Source organism: Nannobrachium achirus (assembly GCF_963921795.1).
Source record: "Nannobrachium achirus genome assembly, chromosome: 1".
Classification (NCBI taxonomy): domain Eukaryota; kingdom Metazoa; phylum Chordata; class Actinopteri; order Myctophiformes; family Myctophidae; genus Nannobrachium; species Nannobrachium achirus.
The window spans coordinates 2,899,881-2,913,024 of record NC_137810.1 but is presented as its reverse complement, the minus strand read 5'-3'; the positions used below and the strand labels follow the sequence as shown (position 1 = coordinate 2,913,024).

The following is a 13,144-nucleotide window of genomic DNA, read 5'->3' as shown; positions in this document are numbered from 1 at the left end:
TGCTTTTCAACCCTTTTCACATCAAGATTCATTATTTATTCAGCATTTGAGCCACAGATCACATTGAGGAAGGATGTTTAGCCTCTCAGACTCACACCCAAAACTTAAAATGTTTTGTTGCCTTTGGATAAAGATTTTGTCCACAATTCCATGCTGTATTGATGTTGGTACCATAGGAGAGACAACAGTACAGGCAATTCTTCTACATTCTCTAACTGTGTAGACTTTAGCCCCCTTTTCGACTGCAGCTTTAGCACCACACCACACTAAACCACACCACACCACATAAAAATATGTAAATTTTCCATTACACAAAAGTACCCATATCGGTAAAAAAACAAATTGAGCCTTTTAACTGTGATTATAATACAATATAAATTTGTATTACAACTATCCTAAATTATAATACACTATAATGGATTATAACTGTGATTATAATACACAATAAAGTATTAATGTATTACTATGATAATTATAATACACTATAATAAATTATAACAGTGGTTATAACACAATATAATCTATTATCATGTATTACAACTATATCCTGGTGGTCTAAATGAAAAGTCAGTGAGTGATCAGTCATTATGAAGTGTTTGGCCCTGTTTGGCCTAGCTCAGACCTACTCTAGATTGGATATTTTTTAGTACCACGTTAAGTACCACTTTCCCACCACTCTACCCAGGTCCTTGTAGTGGAAAACCTGGCACAAGTGGGCGGTGTGGTGTGGAGTGGTGTGTTGTTGGGCCTGTGAAAGGGGCTTTTGTAAATTAACTAATGCAGACGTTTAACAATAATTTATCTCTTGAGAGACTAAAATGAAACCAAATGGACGAAAGGGTCCTTTTGGTTTCATTGTGCACTCTCAAGAGTTAAAGAATTATAAGGGTCCATTTGGTTACAATCAAACTCTCCATCATTTAGCTGGGGACCCCCTGGAACCCTCTCAAGGACCACTGGTGGTCCCCGGACCACTGGTTGAGAACCACTGATCTATTTTGTGATAGTAGTCATTGCTCAGGATACTTTTTTTTACTATCATTTTTATCCCACGATTGTATAACCCATTTATAAAAGTAGTTTGTCTCTCATTATACAACAGGTAGTCGGGCTCTCAATGGAAAACAGGCTCTCCACTCCAGCCCTTCCTACGGAACTCGCCTGTCGGCTCGTTCCTGCGAAAAGGCTGTCGTGCAGGATAACCGCGTTAATGCACACCCTCTCGTGTAATATTGCTTAAGTATTGTGAGTGACAGACGGTTAGCTTACCTGCTGAAACGTAGCTTCTATTAGATTGGATGGAATCATGTTCCTGTGGACAGAATGGAAACAATGTTATGGAAACACTTCCAACCTGTGTTGAATACTGCCTTTTTGTTTTTCTTTCGATCCTCTCATCAGGTAAAACTAACTTTATTAGACAAAAAAGGACAACAGTACACTTATAGTCAATACAATTGAAAAGTAGTACAGTACAAGTACAGTTAAACACCCTGCCTAAAAGGAACATCTCAAATAAGACCTTTTACGGCCTTTTTTTTACGTTGGAAGCCTTCAGTACTTAATTCATGAGCGTCCCGTGAAGCCAGTGTGACCCTGAGCTTACAACACACTTTATCTATCATTACAATGTGACCCTGGGCTTACTACACACTTTGAGCACTTTTGTGCCAAGATGTAGGCTGAAATTTGTGCCACCAAAATGTGGAATGCCATGACATCAATCCATTAAAAAAAACAAAGCAGGGGTCCACAAGGGTGACTCAATGAATGTTCATTGAGTATAGTATGGTAACATGTGAAAATATGGGAAATAAATCGATCAAGACATTTCTTCACCAAAGTGTTTATAAAGGTGTGTAATAACATGTACCAAAAGTTTGAAATTCAACTCCCGGGGGAGTTGAATTCATAAAAAAGCTGTTGAAGGTTTGGGTCACATTAACTTTATAAACAGGGGGACAAAAATACCCCAAATAAATCTGTTTTAAGTAGAATGTGAGGGGTCAAACCAGGGGTTTTTAACCATTTCTTCTTTTTTTTTTTTTTACAGTACAGTACTTAAGTAAATGTACTTAGTTACTTTCCACCACTGAGTGCATGGTGTATAATGATGAATCGCATTTTTATAGCGCTTTTCCAAGTGCTCAAAGCACTTTACAATGGTTCATTCATTCATACACTGGGAAGTGAAGTATTCCCAGTGTATGTAGTATATATTACTGTAATCCCACACCAAGGTCAAGGGTCAACAGGATGAAGAAGGGCGTCACCCTGGCTCCTTTAAAAGGGGGAGGGGCTTAGCATGAGTCACGGGCAGCGGTGTAAAGTAACTAATAGCCGATCTGCAAGCTCACAATGTGTCATCATGATGATCTGCAAGCTCACAATGTGTCACATCATGATGATCTGCAAGCTCACAATGTGTCACATCATGATGATCTGCAAGCTCACAATGTGTCACATCATGATGATCTGCAAGCTCACAATGTGTCACATCATGATGATCTGCAAGCTCACAATGTGTCACATCATGATGATCTGCAAGCTCACAATGTGTCACATCATGATGATCTGCAAGCTCACAATGTGTCACATCATGATGATCTGCAAGCTCACAATGTGTCACATCATGATGATCTGCAAGCTCACAATGTGTCACATCATGATGATCTGCAAGCTCACAATGTGTCGCATCATGCGACACATTGTGAGCTTGTTTTCAAAAAAATATTAACAATATATTTTATACATTTGAAAACATTTTGATGCGAATACTTTTGTACTTTTAATAACATTTGTAATTCTGGACTATACTTCCATTTCTACATTACACCACTTTTACTTCAGTAAAACTATGCGAGGACTTTTCTCCGTGCAGCAGTGGTCACGGGCCGCGACGGCAGCAACGTGACGCGTCCCACATCTCTGATCTGATGATCCAATGAGATCAGCCACGAGACCACTAAAAATACTCTAATACTCTAAATACTCTAATCACCACCGGATTGATTAGCAGACCGACTGACTGTCAGCGATCTGACCCGTTTAGAGCTGGACAGCATCCGCAGCACTTTAGATCTTTAAACACTTCAGAACGGGTACACATTATGGTGTATCATTATTTTATGCTTTAACTATTGAAACAGCAGATATACAAGCTCACAGCGCGGCACCGAGTGCCGCGCTGCGAGCTTGTAGATCTGCTATTTTTGAAAAATCGTGAAAATTAGAATTTTGACCCGATTCTATAAGTGTCTTTTGAATCCTTCTAAGGTTTTTTGAAAAACCCTATGTTTCTATGTCAGCAATCTGGCCAGCCATCGTCAAAGAAAAGGTCCTTTTCACTTTACTGGAGCTCAGTTAATCTGTTCTTGAGAGACTACTATGTCAGTGGTTCTCAAACCTTTTCATGTGAAGGACCCCCAAAATGATATGTATTTGGCCACGGACCCCCATTTCAAAATATCTAGTTCCAGGGACCACCCAGAAGCAAAATTTGAGTTACAAATGTTCGCTTTGAAAATACATATATTCAAAGATTTGCACACATTTTCACAACTTTTTCAAAAATAGCAGATCTACAAGCTCACAGCGCGGCACTCGGTGCCACGCTGTGAGCTTGTATATCTGCTATTTTTCACTGGTTAAAGCATTCAATAATTCTAGGCCTGAATGGGTTAAAGACTTCAAACCAGTATTTTTATAGGCATCTTAAGCTATGAAAATAGCAAGAAATTAGCATATCTTATAGCAGGACCTTCAGTGTTCTAAGACGGCAACTCTACCCCTGAGCCACCCCTGCCGCCCCACATATAGCAACATTAATATATTTTGAATACAAATTAAACCTAGGGTTAGGAGTTTTTAGAATCGACCGCGGACACCCCAGGGAACCCCGGAAGATTTGTGTTTAAAAAAATCAAAATGATTCAAAAAACACGTGTCAAGCTTGCTTTACATCTGCTGTTCTTCAGAAACACTGTCCTAAATCCTAAGAGTTTTTTTTTTCTATGAAAACTAAAATAAACTAAAATCTAAAACGACACAGATGTTTTCCCCGTTTGAATATTTAAGCTATAAGTCTTATCTGCTCTGTAGAACTGTTGTTTACAAGGTCAAGGAGTGTGTGAGTGTATGTGTATGTGCACTTGCACGTGTACGTGTGCGTGTGTGTGTGTGTGTGTGTGTGTGTGTGTGTGTGTGTGTGTGTGTGTGTGTGTGTGTGTGTGTGTACAGTAAGTGTGTGTGTGTGTGTGTGTAGTAACTGACCTAATAAGGTCAAGCAGGGCGTCAGCGGAGGTCATAACGGGCCCGCCCCCCAGGCGGTTCCCGTCAGACTCGGTGCCCACGCCGGGCCGGATGATGATGACTAGGAAGATGCCCACCACCACCGCGATGAAGGTGGTCCACAGGTAGTAGGTGACCGTCAGGACCCCCATGCGACAGCACGCCTTGGACTCCATGGACGAGAGACCTGACATTAAACTAGAGAGAGAGAGAGAGAGAGAGACATGACTCTATGGACGAGAGACCTGACATTAAACTAGAGAGAGAGAGAGAGAGATAGACATGACTCTATGGACGAGAGACCTGACATTAAACTAGAGAGAGAGAGAGAGAGAGAGAGAGAGAGAGAGAGAGAGAGAGACATGACTCTATGGACGAGAGACCTGACATTAAACTAGAGAGAGAGAGAGAGAGAGAGAGAGAGAGAGAGAGAGAGAGAGACATGACTCTATGGACGAGAGACCTGACATTAAACTGACATGGACGAGAGCAGGGGCGTGCAGAGAATCTTAGAGAGGCAGGGGCTGACATTTCTAAAAGGGCCTTTTGGTGGAAATATCGAAAATAGCAGACCTCCAAGCCCACAACGCGTTGCTATTTTCGATACTTGATACCACACTGAACTGGATTTCTACACAGATTTCATTCAATTCTTTCAACATAAGATGCTGCATTCAAGTTCAAGAGAGTTTGGAGATGGTATGGAGAGGGCACTTTTCACAGCTGTGAGCTTGTATATCTGCTATTTTTAAATAGTTAAAGCATAAAATAATGGTTAAAGTGGTTAAAACGGTCGTAACATGCTGCCGTGCCGTTGACTGAAGTGAAACTAGTTCATTTAACCTGCAATAACAAAAGAAAAGGATTGTTCAAGCCTATCCTATCCATGTTCAACAACAACCACAGTAATGCCCATCCTTCGTTCCTTTGTTACTTAACTACAACAATACGAGGCGCAAAACCTGCGACCTGTTTATTATACACAGGGGCGTCACAAGGGAGGGGGAGTAGGACTGAGTTACTAGGGCCCAAGGTGGAGGGGCCCTAGTAACTTAAGCTATTGAAAAATAGCAAATCTACAAGCTCACAGTGAGCTTGTAGATCTGCTATTTTTTAAAAGTTGTGAAAATGTGTGTATGTCCCAGACAGGAAGTGATGTCACATACAGTACAGTGACGTCCCAGACAGGAAGTGATGTCCCAGACAGGAAGTGCTCACCTGGAGGTGATGAGAGGCAGGATGAGCATCTTCAGCATCCTCATCAACAACTCTCCAGGAAACGAGAAGTAGATCTTAGCCTGGGGACAGGAACAGGAAACAATGTCAACAGGAAGTAGATCTTAGCCTGGACACAGGAAACAGGAAACAATGTCAACAGGAAGTTAGTCTCGCATAGCCAGACAACTATTCTTAAACGACTTAAACGATCTGTGCTGCTGGCTGATGTCACCTTGGAGTGGGTAGGGTCTAACTCTGAGGTGATGGCTGTCTCAGAGGACTTTATATCTGACCCCAGTATCTCTGTCAGAGCAACTATGACTGTGTGTGGAGCAGAACACCAACTTCCACTAACTAATGCCAGAGGTCGCCTCCTATGGGCACAACAGCAAAGGCAACGGCAGCATTGGACTGAGCTGAGACTGCAGGGAAGACTGCATGTCTCCCTGCTGCTGACCATTCTGTATCTCACTCTGTGTTCAAAAATGTTGCCATAGACGAATGCATTGTTGTCTTTAGCCAGAGAACTATTCCACAATCTCTGAATGCTATATAGAGTCTGGAACGGCAGCTTCCGAACGGCGAGTATCGGAAGTAGCCACTGCTGCACTGAACTGTAGTCCCAGTGGAAACATAACAGAAACACAATAGCTCAGACAGAGTCATTCGAGCGGCCTATTCTTGTTATGAGTGTATAGTTTAAGAAAACATTTGAAAACATCATGGAGGTAACACCAACAACACCAGCGAAAGACGAAATAACGCCCCCAGAAATAATGAAAGGAGACATAACGCTTCCAGTAGGACTTATTATTGCTACTGCACCAAGGGAGCGGTTGCGTCACATCCACTCTATTTCACACTCATCGTATCTATTTCCGTGCCCCAGACTGTTGACGGGAGCATTTCCCAAATCGCGGAGTCAACAGTCTGGCCACGCGAGACTAGGATGGAGAGGACTGAAAAGGGGAGGAGCCAAACCCGAGTTCCTGTTTAACACGAAAAAGGAGGTGGTGCCCTCGGGTTGACAGGAAGCTAGTCTTACGTAGCCAGACAACTATTCCACAATCTCCTGAATGCACAATCTACAGAGTCTGGAACTACACCTTGAGGCAAGAAGATGAGTGATTTATATCAGGATAAATGTGGCAACAGACTAAACAGAAGTGGAGAAGAGGCTTCACATCCACTTTAGTTCTTACTGATTGAAGCTTTGAAAAACTTGTGAAAGGAAATAGTTTGGCCAGACTTTTATTTCACAACAATGTGAAATAACAGACTGCAGAATTCAGTGATCCAACAATGAGTTGTTTTCAAGTGTGTTTTAACACGCGGGTGACCACCCGGTCATTTTGGCCGATTTTGAGATCGCAAAGTGCAACAACTCTCCCCGTGAAGGTCTCAGAAATGTCCCTTTTTTCCTAAATACGCAAGACATATGTTCTCCTTTTTTCACCCTTCTGAAAGGTTTCCTAAGTATGAAATAATATACGATTATACCACTCTGACTGCATTTATCAGTCAAATTGACAGGTAAATTCTCTAAATTTCTTGCCCAGGAGAGCAACACCTCCTCCCCCCTTGCCAGCGGGGGTTTTATTGTCAATAGAACAACAGACAATAGAACCCCCGCTGGTAGCAGGTGTTGCTCTCCTGGGCAAAAAGGGAGAGAATTTACCTGTCAACTTGACTGATAAATGCAGTCAGAGTGGAAGTGATTTTTTTTTCAGTCACCCGAGTGTTAAAACCATGGAATAAACCCTACAGGTGATGTGTTGTAATGAACTTCAGGTTGATGACATGCCGGTCAGCTGTGTCATCATTAGTGTGTGTCATCAGGTGACATCATGCTGTGAGGAGGAGGAGGAGGTGACGCCCTGAGGGACACGTGTCACCCTGGGATTATCTGTCACGTCTCTGTCACCTGACTCTGTGTGCACCGCATGCACACATCACTGTGTGTGCACGCGTCAGTCAGTGATTAACAGGGGTTCTCAACCAGCTAAATGATGGAGAGATGGTAACCTTATAGATGGTGACCTTATAGATCTTTAAAGGACAACTTTAGTTTTTTTACAACAAGGGTTCATATTTTAGATTGTAATTAAAGAATATAAAAGATGAGTGTTAAATTGATTTCATTTACTTCTTTCTATTGTTCTTATTTGGTTGGGGGGCATGCGTACAAGTGGCTAAATGTGTCATTTTACACAGAATAAGCCCATTCCCAAGATACAACACAACCTTTCATGGTTGGATGTGACTTATGGGGGCTAGAAGTGTTACTGTAAATAGCAATAAAGAAACTGCTGGCTTATTGTGTCTAAAATACATATTTAGCCACTTGTACGCATGCCCCCATGCGTACGCATGCCCCACATTTTAGCACGGTAAACTGGATAAAACAATAGAAACAAAGCAAATGAAAACGTTTTAACACTCACTTTTTTACAATCTAAAATATGAATCAAAAAACTAAGTTGTCTTTAATGAAGAAGTCTACACAATCAGAGATTGTATAATAATCGTTATTTTGATCAACGTTTGCCTGTTATCTCTCCTCAACACAGCATGGAATTCCAGTGACAACAACATATTCTAGGTTTTGGGTCTGAGAGGCTAAAGGTCATCAAAAGGTGGTTCCGTTGCTCCGATGCTAAATAAATAATAGACCTTGATGTGAAAAGGGTTTTAAACACAACATGGTGACAGCTCCAGCTCAGCGGTCCTGTGGTTAGAGCGTCCGCCCTGAGATCGTGGAGGTCGGGGTTCAATCCCTGGCCGCCGGGTCATACCGTCATCCCTGTGACGCAGTAGCATCATGTCCAGGGGGTGACACTTGTACATTTTGCCCTACAACTTTACAAGGCCACCGGCCAAGACAACATCCCCTCCTTATTGTTCAGCTCCCTCTATTGCTCCAACCATTTCCAACAGGACATATCTCTCCTTTCAAACTAGCCAGAGTCACAACTCTGTATAAGAAAGGAAGCTCCCTGTTTGTTCTATGCTCTACTGCAGGGTTCCCGCGGGCCATTTGCGGCCCGCGGGGGGCTACTGTCTGGCCCCCACCAACCCCAGTAATAATGGTGGTATAAGAGTAGCAACAACACTAGTATATCGTCGTTGTCGGGTGGAAAACCCGTATCTCAAAATGTATAAGTTCTTTCGCAAAGTAAAGCCCTGCTTCATCACACAAGGCCGTCGCACAAAAGTAGTGAAAACAGCAGATCTACAAGCACACAACGCCTCGCACAGCGAGGCGTTGTGTGCTTGTAGATCTGCTGTTTTCACTAGTTAAATCATTTTTAAAATGCTAAATGCAAAACGAACAGTTTTGGACATAAAAGATTTTCACCCGACAAGGACGATATCTGAACTGTCACTGGAGTAGTGGGAACGCCACTGTCGCCCCCTGCAATGTTGTGGCCCTCGGCTTGGTACCCTAGACATAATACGGCCCTTGGGGAAAACTAATTGGAGAACCCTGCTACTGTATCTCCAAACTTATAGAGAGGTTATGAACAGGTGTATTAGCGGTTGTCAGGCATCTGAAGAGCATCAGTATGTTACCATAGCAACTGTGTGTGTGTGTGTGTGTGTGTGTGTGTGTGTGTGTGTGTGTGTGTGTGTGTGTGTGTGTGTGTGTGTGTGTGTGTGTGTGTGTAGCTGTGTATTAAACAGTCCATTAAACTTGATCTACCCATGTTCCATCGGTTAGAGTGCACGGCCGCACACACACACACACACACACACACACACACACACACACACACACACACACACACACACACACACACACACACACACACACACACACACACACACACACACACACACACACACACACACACAGAGCAGGAAGTGAAACCCATCTAAGAGGTGTTAAATGTAACCCCTTAAGTCCTGGTCTAGTGTGGACTTTGTGGTACGAGGAAAGGTAAACATAGCTCTCTGTTCTTCCTAGAAAGATCACGGCAACACAAGGTCACACAACATGCCTGTCCATAGACATAGAGGGGCAGTGGCTCAGCGGTAGAGTGGCCTGCTTGGCAACCAGAGTAGGGTTCCCAGTTCGATCCCGGGCTCCCCTAGAGTTAGTGTTGAAGAGTCCTTGAGCAAGACTCTGAACCCCTAACTGCTCCTGATGAGCAGGTTGGTGCCAAGCATGGTTTCCTCTGACATCACTGTATGAATGTGTGTGTGAATGGGTGAATGTAAAGAGTGTGTGTGTGTGTGTGTGTGTGTGTGTGTGTGTGTGTGTGTGTGTGTGTGTGTGTGTGTGTGTGTGTGTGTGTGTGTGGTGAAAGGGTGAATGTAATGCACAAACTCTGTAAAGCACCTTAGATAAAGGAGGCGCTATATAAGATGCACCATAGACTGATACTTGTGGAAGTAGCATGGATTCCCAGGACCATACTGTGCTGATACCAACAGTAACTCCAATAATGAACTGAAACATGAAACTCTATATAGCATTCAGAGATTGTGGAATAGTTGTCTGGCTACGCAAGACTAGGTAGGCCCTAAAAGTATGTCCTTGAGCGCAGGGGAATTATTTTGGGTTAAAGGTGTTTCCTGTTTGATCTTTCCGGCCAAAGTGTAGTCCGTCTAAGCTACAACATGACGTAGAGTGGTTTCCTTTAAGGACTACAACATGACGTAGAGTGGTTTCCTTTAAGGACTACAACATGACGTAGAGTGGTTTCCTTTAAGGACTACAACATGACGTAGAGTGGTTTCCTTTAAGGACTACAACATGACGTAGAGTGGTTTCCTTTAAGGACTACAACATGACGTAGAGTGGTTTCCTTTAAGGACTACAACATGACGTAGAGTGGTTTCCTTTAAGGACTACAACATGACGTAGAGTGGTTTCCTTTAAGGACTACAACATGACGTAGAGTGGTTTCCTTTAAGGACTACAACATGACGTAGAGTGGTTTCCTTTAAGGACTACAACATGACGTAGAGTGGTTTCCTTTAAGGACTACAACATGACGTAGAGTGGTTTCCTTTAAGGACTACAACATGACGTAGAGTGGTTTCCTTTAACGACTACAACATGACGTAGAGTGGTTTCCTTTAAGGACTACAACATGACGTAGAGTGGTTTCCTTTAAGGACTACAACATGACGTAGAGTGGTTTCCTTTAAGGACTACAACATGACGTAGAGTGGTTTCCTTTAAGGACTACAACATGACGTAGAGTGGTTTCCTTTAAGGACTACAACATGACGTAGAGTGGTTTCCTTTAAGGACTACAACATGACGTAGAGTGGTTTCCTTTAAGGACTACAACATGACGTAGAGTGGTTTCCTTTAAGGACTACAACATGACGTAGAGTGGTTTCCTTTAAGGACTACAACATGACGTAGAGTGGTTTCCTTTAAGGACTACAACATGACGTAGAGTGGTTTCCTTTAAGGACTACAACATGACGTAGAGTGGTTTCCTTTAACGACTACAACATGACGTAGAGTGGTTTCCTTTAAGGACTACAACATGACGTAGAGTGGTTTCCTTTAAGGACTACAACATGACGTAGAGTGGTTTCCTTTAAGGACTACAACATGACGTAGAGTGGTTTCCTTTAAGGACTACAACATGACGTAGAGTGGTTTCCTTTAAGGACTACAACATGACGTAGAGTGGTTTCCTTTAAGGACTACAACATGACGTAGAGTGGTTTCCGCTCCCGACAGGATCAAACCCCGTAATGTGAAGCAATCCTAGGCTATCAGACACACAGACACACAGACAGACACATACATAGGGCCGATAGGGGACGGACAGACAGACAGACAGACAGACAGACAGACAGACAGACAGACAGACAGACAGTGCAGACAGACAGACAGACAGTGCAGACAGACAGACAGACAGACAGACAGACAGACAGACAGACAGACAGACAGACAGACAGACAGACAGACAGACAGTGCAGACAGACAGACAGACAGACAGTGCAGACAGACAGACAGACAGACAGACAGACAGACAGACAGACAGACAGACAGACCTGTATAGACAGCTGGCTTCCTCTCAGCATGAATCCCAGCACACATCCAGTCATCACAGCGATGACGGACAGCGTCAGGAGACCGTTCCGTTTACAGAAGTTCTTCACGCCGTGTCGGAAACCCTTGGTGTCTTTGATGAAGCCCTGTGGAAAAAAATCAAGTAAAAAATCTAAACATTTCTTCTAAACACTACGTTTTCTGAACAAAACATTGTTTCTTTATCTGTAAACTGTTTAGACTCTAGATGCATAGTTCACCTACTATCATATATATATATATATATATATATATATATATATGTGTATCGGAGGTGATCCGAACCTCCCCACCCGGCTTCGAACCCGGGTCTCCCACGTGAAAGTCCAATATCTTAACCATTACTCCAAAGGGATATACACACACATAGGCAGTGCCTTGATGGCGTCGTAATGCCTGATCTTACACTTGGTTTGCACGCTGAAAAGAACCGATCTACAAGCTCACAACACATCGCAGCTTGTAGATCTGCTACTGTCAGAGTGCAATCAAACATAAAATGTCTTGTCTTTTCGTGCTACTGGATCTCTTCTCCACTAGTCCTTCCTTCCCTGACATTTTAGTCTAGTTTTTATCAAGTGTGCCATGCAATGTCTAAACACTCATTCTAATGGGCCATACTTCATGCGAGTTCTAACTATTCTGTTGACAAAATTGTCAATATAATTTAATATTATTATCTATTGCTATATTGACTTTGACCCCTAAAGACCTTCCAGGGAGAGTGCTCATGTGTGTCTTGCGGTGACACGCTCCCTAGTTTCTTCTTCTCTGAGCTGCTTTTTGGGGGGTTTGTTTTCGCACAGATTTTTGACATTGCACTATTAGGTTGTGTTGGTAGTTTCTGAGTATTCTGCTTTGTTTAACAATGTCAGTGAGATACTTGTTGCACTAACTAGCATCGACTGCTACAGTCTCTTTTTGTAAGACACTTTATGTATATACTTATATATTATTCGCCCCCTCTATTGATGCACCTTCTCTTTACTGGTACTGTACTGCTCTTGTTTTGTTTTTTCTCTTATCTTTCTTTTTTCTTACTTCTCTGTAACTTTGTAAATAACTGTATACTGCTATGCTACAACTGGACAACTGAATTTCCCCCTTGGGATAATAAAGGTATCTATCTATCTATCTATCTATCTATCATATCTATCTAATTTTTGTCAGTGAAAGAAAACATGGTTTTTCGTCACTGCGGACCCCTCCTCCTCACCTTGAACCGGTCCTCCACGTTCTTGTGTCTCTTCTCCTCCTGTGGAGCGAACTGGGAGCTGTGGTTGGAGCGAGAGTCTTCCTCTCCCGAGGGCAGCAGCAGCTCCTCCATGTGAGCACCAGGACTTCCCCCAGGGTTATTATGGAGAACTCACACTATGAAGCCCAAAAACCACTAGGACTGGTGGAGACCAGGACTTTCTTTCCCCAGGATGGGAGGGTTATTATCGAGAACTCACTAAGAACCCCCCAAAACACAAATAGGGCCGACCAAACATGACTTTCTCCAGGATTATTATGGGATGTTATCGAGGATTCACACACGATAAATCCCAAAACTACCAGGACTGGAGAAACATG

The 13,144-nt window shown here is 42.8% G+C and overlaps 1 protein-coding gene across 1 annotated transcript in view; it reads right to left on the bottom strand.

The window, feature by feature from the left end:
* Positions 1 to 12,896, bottom strand: part of LOC308296858 (excitatory amino acid transporter 5-like) — a gene marked incomplete at both ends in the record, with an annotated part of 36,182 nt that extends 23,286 nt beyond the window's left edge. Inside the window, 5 exons of the mRNA XM_080740208.1 lie at positions 1,270 to 1,312; positions 4,273 to 4,488; positions 5,509 to 5,588; positions 11,533 to 11,676; positions 12,786 to 12,896. Coding sequence (XP_080596334.1) covers positions 1,270 to 1,312; positions 4,273 to 4,488; positions 5,509 to 5,588; positions 11,533 to 11,676; positions 12,786 to 12,896 — 594 coding nt within the window. The remainder of the gene's footprint in view (positions 1 to 1,269; positions 1,313 to 4,272; positions 4,489 to 5,508; positions 5,589 to 11,532; positions 11,677 to 12,785) is intronic.
* Positions 12,897 to 13,144: the final 248 nt, after the last annotated feature.